The following is a 14,265-nucleotide window of genomic DNA, read 5'->3' as shown; positions in this document are numbered from 1 at the left end:
TAGAACACAAAACAAAAGAACTTTAATGAATAACAATTTGCACTTAAGTTTGGGATTAAGCCTTCCTTTTTTTTAATGCACGTGGACATTTCTGGATAGTAGTAGATAAGTAAGTCATTCCATTTAATTGCATCATATTCCATGCTGTGAACATGCTTTAATAAATACTTAAGGGAGTCGGGTGGTAGCGCAGTGGGTTAAATGCATGTGGCACAAAGCGCAAGGACCAGCATAAGGATCCTGGTTCGAGTCCCCGGCTCCCCACCTGCAGGGGAGTTGCTTCACAAGTGGTGAAGCAGGTCTGCAGGTGTCCATCTTACTCTGCCCCTCTCTGTCTTCCCCTCCTCTCTCCATTTCTCTCTGTGCTGTCTAACAATGACGACATCAATAACAACAATAATAACTACGACAACAAGGGCAACAAAAGGGAAAATAAAATAAAATTTTAAGAATAAATAAATAAATAAGTAAATAAAATAAATAAATACTTGAGGGTCTGGAAGAAAACATAGTTGGTAACACAGCAGACTTACATGCCTGAGGCCACATAGTCCCAGATTCAATCAGAGCTGAGCTGTAGAAAAGTACTGAGATGTGGTCCTGGAGGTAGCACAGTGGATAAAGCAATGGACTCTCAAGCATGAGGTCCTGAGTTCGATCCCTGGCAGCACATGTACCAGAGTGATATCTGTTTCTTTCTCTCTCTCCTCCTATCTTTCTCATTAATAAATAAAATCGGGAGTCTGGCGGCAGCACAGCAGGTTAAATGCACGTGGCGCAAAGCACAAGGACCAGCAGGCATAAGGATCTCGGTTCAAGCCCCCGGCTCCCCACCAGCAGGTGAGTCACTTCACAGGCGGTGAAGCAGGTCTGCAGGTGTCTATCTTTCTCTCCCCCTCTGTCTTCCTCTCCTCTCTCCATTTCTCTCTGTTCTATCCAGCAATGATGACATCAATAACAACAAGAATAATAACTACAACAATAAAACAACAAGGTCAACAAAACAGAATGAATAAGTACATATTTAAAAAAAGAAAAGAAATAAATACAATCTTAAGAAAAGAAAAATACTGAGAATAATGTAGCACATACAAGCCACTTATTAGAAGGAAGTGCATTAAATATTTGTCACTTTTTTTTGATTGTTCATTTTGTTGTTACTGTTTTAACTGCTTCATTGAGGAAGTGCTGATTTAGAAGAAGGCTTGGACAAGGTCACATTTTCATATCTCCTCAAGACAGCTGTCAGTACACCTCACCCACCACCAAATAGGTGTCACCACACCTCTCCTCCCTCCACAGGGCACTGCACCCCCTAGGCCCTTGGAGTCTTGTTTTGGTAATGTTTTTCCATGCAAGTTTTTATTTCACATGATCAGACTACTTACCTTCTCAACTTTGAATTATTTTCAGGAGGCCTTGCCCATGCCAAACCTATGAAGAAATTCTCCCATGCACCTTAAAGACTGATTTTAGGAGAGGCAGACAGAGGCAAAATGCCCCTCTGTCATGTGTAGTGCCAGGATCCAGTCCTGGGTTTCATCTCTGTTAAGTTATGTACTCTGCCCTCTGAATCACTTCCTCCACCACCTTCTCCCATGTTTTCTTTCAAAATGCATCTTCTACAATTGAATGTAGCATTGATTTGAAAGTTAACTACATCTGGTGAGATGAGATATGCTTTTATTGTTTTAATATTATTTATTAATTTATTCCACATAGAGAGAGAAATTGAGAGGAGAGGGGGAAAGAGAGTGAGAGACCTGCAGCACTGCTTCAGCACTCATGAAGCCTTCCCTTTATAAGTGGGGACTGGGATGACAACAATGATGACAACAATAACAATTACAACAATAAAACAATAATAACCACAACAATAAAACAACAAGGGCAACGAAAGGCAATAAATAATTTTTTAAAAAAATATCTATTTATTTGTTTCCTTTTTGTTGCCCTTGTTGTTTTTATTGTTGTTGTAGTTATTATTGCTGTTGATGTCGTCATTGCTGGATAGGACAGAGAGAAATGGGAGACAGGAGGGGAAGACAGAGAGGGAGAGAGAAAGACAGACACCTGCTGACCTGCTTCACCGCCTGTGAAGCGACTCCCTGCAGGTGGGGAGCGGAGGGCTCCAACCTGGGTCTTCACACTGGTCCTTGTGCTTTGCACCATGTGCGCTTAACCTGCTGCGCTACCGCCTGACTCCCATAAATAAATATTTTTTAAAAAAAGAACTGATATTTCTATAATGTGAAGACTTCTTGTACAAGAATATCAAGTTCTGGGGGCTGGGCGCTAACTAGCACAGCAAGTTAAGCCACATGGCGCGAAGTGCAAGGACCAAGTAAGGATCCAGGTTCCAGCGCCTGGCTCTCCACCTGAAGCGAGGATGCTTCATAAGCGGTGAAGCAGGTCTGCAGATGTCTATCTGTCTCTCCCCTCGTCTTTCTTCCCCTCCTCTCTCAATTTCTCTCTGTCCTATCCAATAAAATGGAAAAAATGGCCTCCAGGAAGTGTATTTGTAGTGCAGGCATTGAGCCCCAGTGATAACCCTGGAGGAAAAAAAAAAAAGGAACACATAGTCCTTTTCATCTAGATCATTTTGACAGCCAGCAACAGCGATTTTTTATATGTCTTATTATATCTATATTCTATACTACATACATAGTGGATTCATTTATTTCTGTTTTTCAAAATGTAAATCTTTGTCATATCTTCTAAATGCTATTTGTATATATAATTCATTTTGATGAATTAGCATTATCCTCTATTAACTTATTTTATTGCTGTTAGCTAATGTCTTTTTTTCTTTTTAGTTCTAGTTAAAGATAGAGGAGGAGAGGAGAGACAACCAGCACCACTCCATCACTCATGAAACTACTTTGTATAGAGCTCCCAGGAAGTGACTAGGGACTCACACCTGGGTCATTGCGCATGGGAGAGTGTGCCCTTTATCAAGTGAGTTATCTCCAGTACCTCTGTTTTCTTTCTTCTGTTCCAGAACTAACAGCATTTAGTTGACTTTTCCTTAGGCAACTATTTTTTATTTAATATTTATTTATTCCCTTTTGTTGCCCTAGTTGTTTTATTGTTGTAGTTATTATTGTTGTCGTCGTTGTTGGATAGGACAGAGAGAAATGGAGAGAGGAGGGGAAGACAGAGAGAGGGAGAGAAAGATAGACACCTACAGACCTGCTTCACCGCCTGTGAAGCGATGCCCCTGTAGGTGGGGAGCCGGGGGCTTGAACCCAGATCCTTAGCCGGTCCTTGCGCTTTGCGCCACGTGCGCTACAGCCTGACTCCCCGGCAACTTTTTTAAGATAGGAAAAAAAATGTTTCCAATTCTGTTGTTACTTTATTGAATAAATGTTTATAGGATTTCTGTTGTTGCAAGGATACATTTCCCCAAGACAGGCACCAGTATGTTTGACCCTCAACCAAACCATGATCTTGTTGCACCATAGGGGCGCTTAGTCCTCCAACCTTCCTTTAGTGCTGCTTCTCCCGTTTCCTTTCTGAGTCCCAGAATCTGTTGTGATACACTGCAGCCCGTGGAGGACCCAGCATGTCTTGTCCTTTGCTTTTCTTTTAAACAATGTTTTTTTATATTTATTTATGTATTCCCTTTTGTTGTTGTTATTTATATCATCGTTGTTGGATAGGACAGAGAGAAATGGAGAGAGGAGGGGAAGACAGAGGGGGGAGAGATAGACAGACACCTGCAGACCTGCTTCACCATCTGTGAAGCAATTCCCCTGCAGGTGGGGAGCCAGGGGCTCAAACCCAGATCGTTACCCCAGTCCCCGTGCTTTGCAAAAGAAAGAAAAGAAAGGAAGAGCCAGGTGGTGACACAACTGGTTGAACACACATGTAACCATATGCAAGGACACAGGCTTAAGTTCCTGTTCCCTACCTGCAGGGAGAAAGTTTCACAAGTGGTGAAGCAGTGTTATTGGTGTTTCTCTGTCTCTCTCCCTCTCTACCTTCCCCTCCCCTCTCAATTTCCTTTTACCCTGCTAAATAAAAAAAAATAAATAATTAAAAGAAAGGAAGAAACATAGGTGTTTGGTATTATCCACTTCTTTCTCTTTTTCTTTCTTTCAATAACTCTGAAACATACGCCATTTTTTAGATGAGTGGACATGAGGGCTACAGAGATTATGCTATTTGTAGCACACGGGACTTGCTTATAAGAGATCCCAGGTCCAATCCCTGTCACCATCAATAGCCAGAACCAATTAGGGCTCTGACCCAAAAAGAACTAGTAATAATAATAAAACAGATAAGAGGAAACGCATGCAGGCTGAAGAGGAAAATCACATGCCCAAGCTCACAAGGGAACACAGAGCTAGAATTTAGAAAATACTAGCATACTTTGTCAAGGTTTCCTAGAGAATAAGACTGTCTGGGGATGGGGGAGGACCAGAGGGTGACGCATAGTTGAGTTCAAGGACAAGGGTTCAAATCTCTAGTCCCTTCAGAAGGAAAGCTTCACAAACGTTGAAGTAATACTGCAGTTGTCTCTTTCTCTCTCCTTCTCACTCTTCCTCTCTCCTTTTAATTTCTTTCTATCTTATCAAATAAAAAATTTAATTAGGGGGTCGGGCGGTGGCGCAGTGGGTTAAGCACATGTGATGCAAAGCGCAAGGACCGGCTGAAGGATCCCGGTTCAAGCCCCCGGCTCCCCACCTGCAGGGGAGTCGCTTCACAGACGGTGAAGAAGGTCTGCAGGTGTCTGTCTTTCTCTCCTCCTCTCTGTATTCCCCTCCTCTCTCCATTTCTCTCTGTCCTATCCAACAACGAATAGCGTCAACAATGGCAATAATAATAACTACAACGAGGCTACAACAAAAGGGGGAAAAAATGGCCTCCAGGAGCGGTGGATTCATGGTGCAGGCACCGAGCCCAGCAATAACCCTGGAGGAAAAATTAATTAATTAATTAATTAATTAAAAATTTAAAAAATAGCCCAGCAACCTACCTATTCTTACCCACTCTAGTCTCCTGGTTCACTGCAACACAAGTGGAATTCTCCATGGTGAACTCTCTCATGCCGCCCCTTAAATGAACACATGGAATCTACTTGAGATGAGGCAATGAGGACATCAGCAGCTCAAGGGCTCAGCCCCATTAGGGCACCAAGCAAAAATGAAGACAGGGAAACACACTCAGTGGGATTATATACAGAGTTTATTCTACTGTTTTTTTCTATAAAGGCAACACCAACTCCCCATTCAAAATCACCCTTCTAAAAATAAATGTTCTGAAAAGACATTCTTTATCAATGGGTAACATAAATTTACAGAAGCATTTAACACTGCTTAATTCAGTTAATAGTTTACAGGACAGAGTTTTAGGAGCATTAACTTTATTAATATCTTAATTATAACTCATTAAGGCCAAAAATAAGAATAGAGATTGATCTTAATGATGCAAAATCAATAATTCCAGGCAGGAGTAGATAGCACAAAGGTTTTACAAAGAAACTCTCATGCTTGAGGTTCCAAAGTCCCAGGTTCAATTCCCTGCACCACCATAAACCAGAGCTGAGCAGTGTTCTGGTAAACAAAACAAAATAAATAAACAAGATTTTAAGAAATCATTAATTCCACAATTATAGGAAATATTGGACCAAACTTTTGAATCAACCAAAAGTTAAAGACCAGGGTCATAATATATTTATTACTTTAGCCTCTTAAATATTTATTTGAGTGTGGGGGTATATAGCATAGTGGTTATGCAAAAAGACTCTCATACCTGAGGCTCCAAAGTCTCAGGTTCAACCCCCCACACTACCATCAGCAGGGGCTGAGCAGTGCTCTGGTAAATAATAATAATAATTATTATATATATATATATAGAGAGAGAGAGAGAGAGAGAAAGAGAGCGAGAGAGATAGAGACTTATTTTATGTGAGAGAGAGAGAGCAAAAGAGAGATCGAACAGAAGATCAAAGTGGCATATGCGATACTAAGGATCAAACATAAGAACTCACACATGTAGGACTTACACTTTATCTGATAAACCACTTCCCCAGCCACATCAGGTCCAGTATTTTTAAAGTAATGATGGCTATTTTCCGTATGAATTCATTTATTTTACCAGAGCACTACTCAGCTCTAGCTAACAGCAGTGCCAGGAATTGAACCTGGAACTTCTAAGACTCAGGTGTGAAAATTTTTTTTCCTTTTGCATAACCACTATGTTATCTCCCTGGTCCCAAAATTTCATAATTTTTGACAGTCATTGTGACACCACAGCAGCAATATATTTTATCTCAGTTGATGGTGGGTACTTCGAAATGATTGAGACAGTGTCATACCTTAGCACTCCTTCTTATTTTGTAGACATTGTTTTTAAATAATAAAGAACCCAAGTAAAGTTCATCTGTTATTTCCTTAAATCTTAATAATCACTTGTCACAATTAAAACATGTACACAAGTATGAAAGTGTTTGAGTTTACACACATGTGTTCAAATTCTGGAGGTCTCGTAGTTTATGTTTGAAAATTAGACCATGTTAACCCACCCACTTTGCTACATTTGTTATTGGTACAAAGAGTTTGTCTCTTGCCAACAAATAATGTCTTTTCAATAAAAGAATAAAATCTAATCTCTTTGTCTCCCTCCTTTCTCATTCTCTCATAGCAAATAAATAAATCATCCATTTTTTTAAGAGTGGCAATTTACTTCACTAGTCAATTCTCAACAATTCCCTCTGAAGAAGCTTCTCAGTTCAGGTGTGAAGGGGAGAATAGAAAGTCTTTCCAATGTAATCTAGCACCTCTGGGAAACACTGCTCCAGCGCCTCAGGTTTATTTACACCTGGTGTGAGGAAGGGCAACCCAGTCCCCAGGGACACTTGTCACACCAAACTTGGCCATGGCGGGAGGAGAAGCTGACTGTGGGGTGGACAGGCCACTCTCTGGAAGTGGACACTTGCTTGGGGGACTCCAGCTGAGTCAGTTCTTAGCTCGAGAAGTTGCTTGTCTGGGTCTCCTGACCTACAGGGCATTATGAAGATCATGATCCACGGTGGACTGCGTGTAGGACGAGCTGGGGGTGTCCACTGAATGTATCTGGAGAAACCTACAGAATGCAAAAGGGCCTCTGCAGGTTTTGAAGAGCTGGACGATGTACTTGCGAAATTTCTCCCCCAGGAAAAAGTAGATGACTGGATTGAGGCAGCAGTGAACAAAAGCCAGAGTCTCGGTGGCCTGAATGGCATAGTCCAGGTGCTTTTCAAATGTGCAGTCCTGAAGCACCTCAAGGTCCACCAGGCTCTCCAGGAAGAGCACTATGTTGTAGGGTGTCCAGAAGCCGAGGAAGAGAACCACGACAGCAAAGATCATCTTCACTGCCTTGTTCTTCTTCTCATTCTTACAATGCTGGAGGGTCCTGATGATCTTGGAGTAACAGAACAGCATGATGGCCAAGGGGATCACCAATCCCAGAATGTTGATCTCCAAGGAGCTGAGAGTCTTCCACCTCGTGGAGTTGTCAGAGGACTGGGTTTTGCAATAGGTGCGGTTTCGCTCTGTGTAACAAGTGCTAAACAAAAGGCCAGGCAGGGAGGCCAGGACAGCCACTGACCACGTGGCAATGCTGGTGATGACCCCGTAGGTCAGAGTCCTGGCTCTCAGGGAAAACACGGCATGCACAATCGCCAGGTACCTGTCAATGCTCATGAGCATGATGAAGAATATGCCACTGTAAAAGCCCACAAGGTATATCCAGGAAATGAGCTTGCAGAGACCTAGTCCAAAAACCCACTGGTCTGCAGCATAGTAGCCCCAGAAAGGGAGCGAGAGCACAAAGAGCAGGTCAGAAATGGCCAAATTGAGCAGGTACACATCGGTCATGGACTTGAGCCGCTTGTACTTGAACAGGACCAGCACCACTATGGAATTTCCCAGAAGGCCAAACAGAAAGACCAAGGAGTAGAGGGGAGGCAGGAAGACCTTCCCAAAGGCCTTGATGCCTTCTTTGGTGCAAGGGTTTGGGAGATTGTCATAGGCATAGTAGCCGCTGTAGATGCTTTCATCCGGGGTGATGTCTATGACATCCGTGGGGCTCATTTTCTAGTTCCAGAAGGTTCCTCAAGTCAGGATTAAGCCACCCAGAAGATGCTAGTGAGGAACAGAGTAAACCAGATTTCTGGAAGAGCAAAGTCAAGTCAAAATGGGAAATGAATGCAGAACACAGGTGTTCTATTTCTACTCTTGCTATTTCATCCTGGGTCAGCACACACCCCTCCCCATCCTTTCCGAGTTCAAGGACTAAGTTCCTTCCAGGGCTGTGCAGCCAGATGCAGCCAGAGTCTAAACCAGTTCTCTCACTTTTCTCACCCAAGCTACTGAGAACTTTCATTCTAGATAGGAAAGGGAAAGCCTACTTTATAAGGGTTTTTTCTAAAGGGTCTAGTTTTGGTTTGTTTTTAATATTTTTCCTTTTAATTTATGTTTTTAATTTATTTTGGGTAGAAAGAGAGGAGTTGAGGGGGAGAGGGATAGAAAAGGAGACAAAAAGAAAAGAAAAGAAAGAAAAGAAAAGAGGCAGAGAGACATCTGCAGCAGTGCTTCACGACTTGGGAAGCTTCCCCCTGCAGATGAGGGCTGGGGGCTTCGACCCAGGTCCTTATGCATGGTAATGTGTGTATTCAACCAGGTGCACCACCACCCAGCCATTATTTTTTAAATATTTTATTTACTTATTAATGAAAAAGATAGGAGAGAGAGAAAGAACCAAACATCACTCTGGTACATGTGCTGCCAGGAATTAAACTCAGGACTTCATGCTTGTAAAAAAAAACGTATTGATTGTGGTCCAGGAGGTGGTGCATATTTTTTAAATATTCCTATTTTTAAATAGGAATATTTTTTAAAAAAAGAGAGAAAGAAAGAAAAAGAAAGTGAAAAGAAATATGTTTTTAAAAAAGTAAAAGATTATGGGGGCTAGGTTAAAACACATATAGCATGAAGTGCAAGGGCCTGTGCAAGGATTCAGGTTTGAGCCCCCGGCTGCCCACCTGCAAGGGGGTCACTTCACAAGCAGGTCTACAGGTGTCTGTCTTTCTCTCCCTCTCTATCTCCCTCTCCCCTTTCAGTTTCTCTGTCCTAACCAATATATTGGAAAAAATAGTTGCCAGGAGTAGTAGATTCGTAGTGCTGGCAATAACACTGGAGGCAAAAAGAGAGAGAGGAGGGGCCGGGCAGTGGCGCACCTGGCTGAGACACATGTTACAGCGCGCAAGGACCCGGGTTCGAGCCCCCAGTCCCCCACCTGCAGGGGGAAAGCTTCATGAGTGGTGAAGCAAGGCTGCAGGTGTCTCTCTGTCTCTCTCTCTCCCTATCACCCCCTTCCTTCTCAATTTCTGGCTGTCTATGTCCAATAAGTAAATAAAGATAATTTTTAAAATTCTAAAAAAAAAGAGAGAGGGAGAGCAAGAGAGAGAGAGAGAATGAGAGAATGTTGGAACACTCCACCAAGTAGACTGAGGGGAAATTTAGGTCTTTTCATCAAAACTGCATACTCTCTCAAAAACCTAGACCAAGTAGATCAGAAGCAACCAATAGCACAGCTATATACAAAATACTGGGTACTGTACAGCAAACCCTAACAAAAGGACTTTTCAAAGTTAACCCAATTACCAAATAATGTGATGATGACATTAAAGACATTGTCTTTTGATGACATTAAAGACATTGTCTTTTGAACCCTAAGACAGCAGGAACCTCACATCTCCACTATAGAGCCTCTACTTCCCCCAGTCCTGGAACCTTTGGATAGGGCCCACTTTCCCATATGCCTCTCCCAATCCATATCAAATAATATTGCATCTGCCGATTGCAACCTAATCAACACGATTGCCACCTCAACATGCTTCAGCTCAGACTGTGTCCAGAGACTTCACGTGTGGAATGACAACCCTTCAGCTTCATTACTCGGGTGAGACCTTTCCATTAATAGTATACTCTAATTCCATCCCAGGTGGTTCACTTTCTAACAAAGTTCCAAAACCTAGATATACACTAGTTTCGGTGAAAGAGAGCATATGTTCACACGTATCCATAAACTACTGCAAAATATATACCTGAAAGCAGAAGTACACTAGAGTTTGCAGTGAGTACCCCCCCCAACACTTCTTCTCCACTATTCCAAGCTTTGGGTCCATGATTGCTCAACAATTTGTTTGGCTTTGTATGTTAACTCTCTTTTCAGTCACCAAGTTCCAGATGCCATCAGGATGCCGGCCAGGCTTCCCTGGACTGAAGAACCCACCAATGTGTCCTGGAGCTCCGCGTCCCCAGAGACCCACCCTACTAGGGAAAGAGAGAGACAGACTGGGAGTATGGACTGACCAGTCAACGCCCATGTTCAGCAGGGCAGCAATTACAGAAGCCAGACCTTCTACCTTCTGCAACCCACAACGACCCTGGGTCCATGCTCCCAGAGGGATAGAGAATGGGAAAGCTACCATGGGAGGGGGTGGGATATGGAGATTGGGTGGTGGGAACTGTGTGGAGTTGTACCCCTCCTACCCTATGGTTTTGTTAATTAATCCTTTCTTAAATAAAAAAAAAAAATTTTTAAATCAGTCCTATGCCCTGGATCATCTACTACTACTACTACTACTACTTATTATTATTATTATTATTATTTATTGGATACAGACAGAAAAATCAAGAGGGAAGGGGGAGATGGAGATGGAAATAGAGAAAGAGAGATCAGCAGTGCTGCTGCACTACTGCTGCTACAGTTAAGGACCAGGGACACGGACACCTATGTTCTGGATATTATATCAGACTGCAAATTAGCTAACAGACCTAGAAAAGGCCCATTATAATAAAAATGAAATCTCAACGTTCCCAACCACCTTAACTTCCTATATATAAATCAGCAGGTGAAGCTCAACCTTTTGAAAGTCACACACATACTCACAACCACATTCATTTCCTATCTAAATTTGCAGGTAAAAATGGTTACAACCTTCTGAGAGCCACACACATCTTCTCTTATAAATCAGAACAATTCAGAGGCAAAGACCTTTCAGAAGCAAAGCCACCTCCTCTTGTGTCCTTCTTAATAGTGCCCTACTAGTATTTATTTGTTTATTTATTTATTTATTTATTTATTTTTGCCTCCAGGGTTATTGTTGGGGCTTAGTGCCTGCACTACAAATCCAGTGCTCCTGGAGGCTATTTTTTCCCTTTTGTTGCCCTTGTTGTTAATATTGTTGTTATTAGATAGGACAGTGAGAAATCGAGAGAGGAGGAGAAGACAGAGAGGGGGAGAGAAAGACAGACACCTGCAGACCTGCTTCACTGCCTGTGAAGCGACTCCCCTGCAGGTGGGGAGTCGGGGGCTCGAACCAGGATCCCTGTGCAAGTCCTTGTGCTTCGCACCACGTGTGCTTAACCTGCTGTGCTACTTACTGCCCATCACCACGACCACCCAATAGTCTTTGTTAAAAACATTTTCAAATTGTTTAGGAACTTATATCTGCTCCCTCTCTCCTCCCCCCACCACCACACACTCAAACTATGTCCTCAAGAAAGAGTTCAGGTAACTCCTACAAATAAATGCTGAAGACCTCTGCTGCATTGCAGGGTCTCCGAAAATGTGTGAAATGAATCACAGCTCTAGTCTTTCTGCACCATTGTACCAGTGAAAAGAAATGGTGGCCTGGAGGTGGCACTGCGCATTGGACTTACAAGCATGAAGTCTCAAGTTCAGTCCCTGGAATCAGGAATCACACTTGCCATAGTATTTTTTAAAACATTTTTTTAAATTTTATTTATTGATTCATGAGAAATGATAGAAGAGAGAGAAAGAACCAGACATCACTCTGGTACATGTGCTACCGGGGATTGAACTCAGGACCTCATGCTTGAGAGTCCAATGCCTTATCCACTGTGCTACCTCCCGGACCACCTTGTCATAGTATTACTGGTTCCCTCTCCCTCTCCTTCCCTCTCCCCCTCCCTCTCCCTCTCCCTCTCCCTCTCTCTTCCTCCCTTGTCTCTGTCTCTAAATAAATAAATAGATAAATAAAATATTTCTGGGAGTCAGGCAGTAGCGTAGCAGGTAAAGCGCATGTGGCACAAAGCGCAAGGACTGGATTAAAGATCCCAGTTTGAGCCCCCAGCTCCCCACCTGAAGGGGAGTCGCTCCACAAGCAGTGAAATAGGTCTGCAAGTGTTTGTCTTTCTCTCCCTTCTGTTTTCCCCACCTCTCTCCATTTCTCTCTGTCCTATCCAACTACAACAACAACAATAATAACTACAACAATAAAACAAGGGCAACAAAAGGGAATAAATAAAATTTTTTTTAAAATAAAATATTTCTTTTTTTAATTTTTATTTTATTATTGGATAGAGACAGAGAGAATTGAGAGGTGAGGGGAAGACAGAGAGGGGGAGAGAAAGATAGACACCTGCAGACCTGCTTCACTGCTTGTGAAGCAACTCCCCTGCAGGTGGGGAGCTGGGGGCTTGAACCCGGATCCTTCCGCCGGTCCTTGCGCTTTGCGCCATGTGCGCTTAACTCACTGTGCTACCACCCGACTCCCCCCCCCCTTTTTAATCCTTATTTATTAATTTGACAGACTCAGCCAGAAGTCAAGAGACATGGGGGTGATAGAGAGGAGGAGAGACAGAGAGACACCTACAACACAGCTTTACCACTTGCAAAGCTTTCCCCCTGCAGGTGAGGGAAAGAGGGGGCCGGTGGTGATGCACCTGGTTGAGCACACGTTACAGTGTTCAAGGACCCGGGTTTGAACCCCTAGTCCCCACCTGCAGGGGAGTCGCTTCACAAGCAGTGAAGCAGGTCTGCAGGTGTCTATCTTTCTCTCCCCCTCTCTGTCTTCCCCTCCTCTCTCCATTTCTCTATGTCCTATCCAACAATGATGACATCAATAACACCAACAATAATAACTACAACAATAAAACAACAAGGGCAACAAAAGTGAATAGATACATATTTTTAAAGGAGTCAAATTAATTTAATTTTTAAAAATAAATAAATAAATAAATAAAATCTTGGGTGGGGATAGATAGCATAATGTTTATGCAAAACGACTCTCGTGCCTGAGGCTCCGAAGTCCCAGGTTCAACTCCCCACACCACCAAAAGCCAGAGCTGACCAGTGCTCTAGTAAAAATAATACTAAATAAATAAATAAATAAATAAATAAATAAAATATATAAAAAAGAAATAGAGACTACAGCACTGATCAGCTATGGTTTATGTGCTGGGGAGTGAGCCTGGGACCTGAGAGCCCTAGGCAGGAAAGTCTTCTGCATAATCATTATGCTGTCTCCCTGGCCCATAAATAAAATATTTTTATTAGTAGTTATTTAATGCTGATTTACGAAACTGTAAGATAACAAGGGTACAATTCCACACCATCCCACCACCAGAGTTTTGTGTCCCCATTTCCTCCAGGGGAAACTGCGGTGGTTCTTCCAAGGTCACAGATATGGATTGACTATTATTTCTGTAAATACACACACACACACATACACACACACACACACACACACGACCATTTTTATATGTTCCTGCCCATAAATAAAATATTTAAAGAGACAGTCAAAGCAATGAAAGAGGTAGTCCTCAGGAAGACAAAATTAAACACAGCTAGTAAATGCTTGGAATTATTCTGTAACCCCTATTTGTGTCATGTTTCTTGGCTTGGGAGCCTTGGTTGCAGAGAAAAGCAGAAAAAAATTAAATTTGGGGATGAGCAACCCAAGAGGTGATCTAACAGATACAGCACTCAACTTGCAAATGTGAGATCCCAAGTTTAATTTCTGGCATCTCTCTCTCTCTCTCATTAACAAAGAAATCTATAAATCTTTGAAAATCAGTGACTATGGATTCTGAGCATGGGAACTGAGACCAGATATCAGTGTGCAGGGAGACAGCCTTGCATGTGTGAATATCTGTCAGATGGGGGCTCAGAGGCTGTGCGGACAGGTAGAACATGTGAGGTCCAAGACAGAAATCATCACTGAGCACTAAATGAGCAAGATCACTGAGAACTCAGCCAGGCAGAGTGGCTGACCAGCTTCCTGTGCTTTCAAAGTCCATAGTCCTTCTAGAAGGCAGAAAGCACTGCTCTCATGCCCTAGGCAAGACCCTGTCTACACTTACCTGGTGTTTCCAAGTGTGTTTCTGAGGCAGGTCTGTGAGGCAATGCCAGGCTTGCTCAAGAAGCACAGTATTAAGAAAGCCAGCTGCCTTTGAAGGCTGTGGGGCT

The 14,265-nt window shown here is 42.7% G+C and overlaps 1 protein-coding gene across 1 annotated transcript; it reads right to left on the bottom strand.

Moving 5' to 3' along the window:
* Window positions 1-5,722: 5,722 nt before the first annotated feature.
* Window positions 5,723-8,315, bottom strand: CCR4 (C-C motif chemokine receptor 4). Its single transcript, XM_007524042.2, has one exon. The coding sequence runs from the start codon at window positions 8,076-8,078 to the stop codon at window positions 7,005-7,007; it is 1,074 nt and encodes a 357-aa protein (XP_007524104.1). The 5' UTR covers window positions 8,079-8,315; the 3' UTR covers window positions 5,723-7,004.
* Window positions 8,316-14,265: the final 5,950 nt, after the last annotated feature.

The sequence above is a fragment of the Erinaceus europaeus genome, chromosome 21 (assembly GCF_950295315.1).
Source record: "Erinaceus europaeus chromosome 21, mEriEur2.1, whole genome shotgun sequence".
Classification (NCBI taxonomy): Eukaryota; Metazoa; Chordata; class Mammalia; order Eulipotyphla; family Erinaceidae; genus Erinaceus; species Erinaceus europaeus.
This window is presented reverse-complemented; position numbering and strand designations above follow the sequence as displayed.

What these genes read in the sequence shown, in the direction of transcription:
- CCR4 (XM_007524042.2), bottom strand. Translation starts at nt 8,078, where the DNA reads ATGAGCCCCACGGATGTCATAGACATCACCCCGGATGAAAGCATCTAC.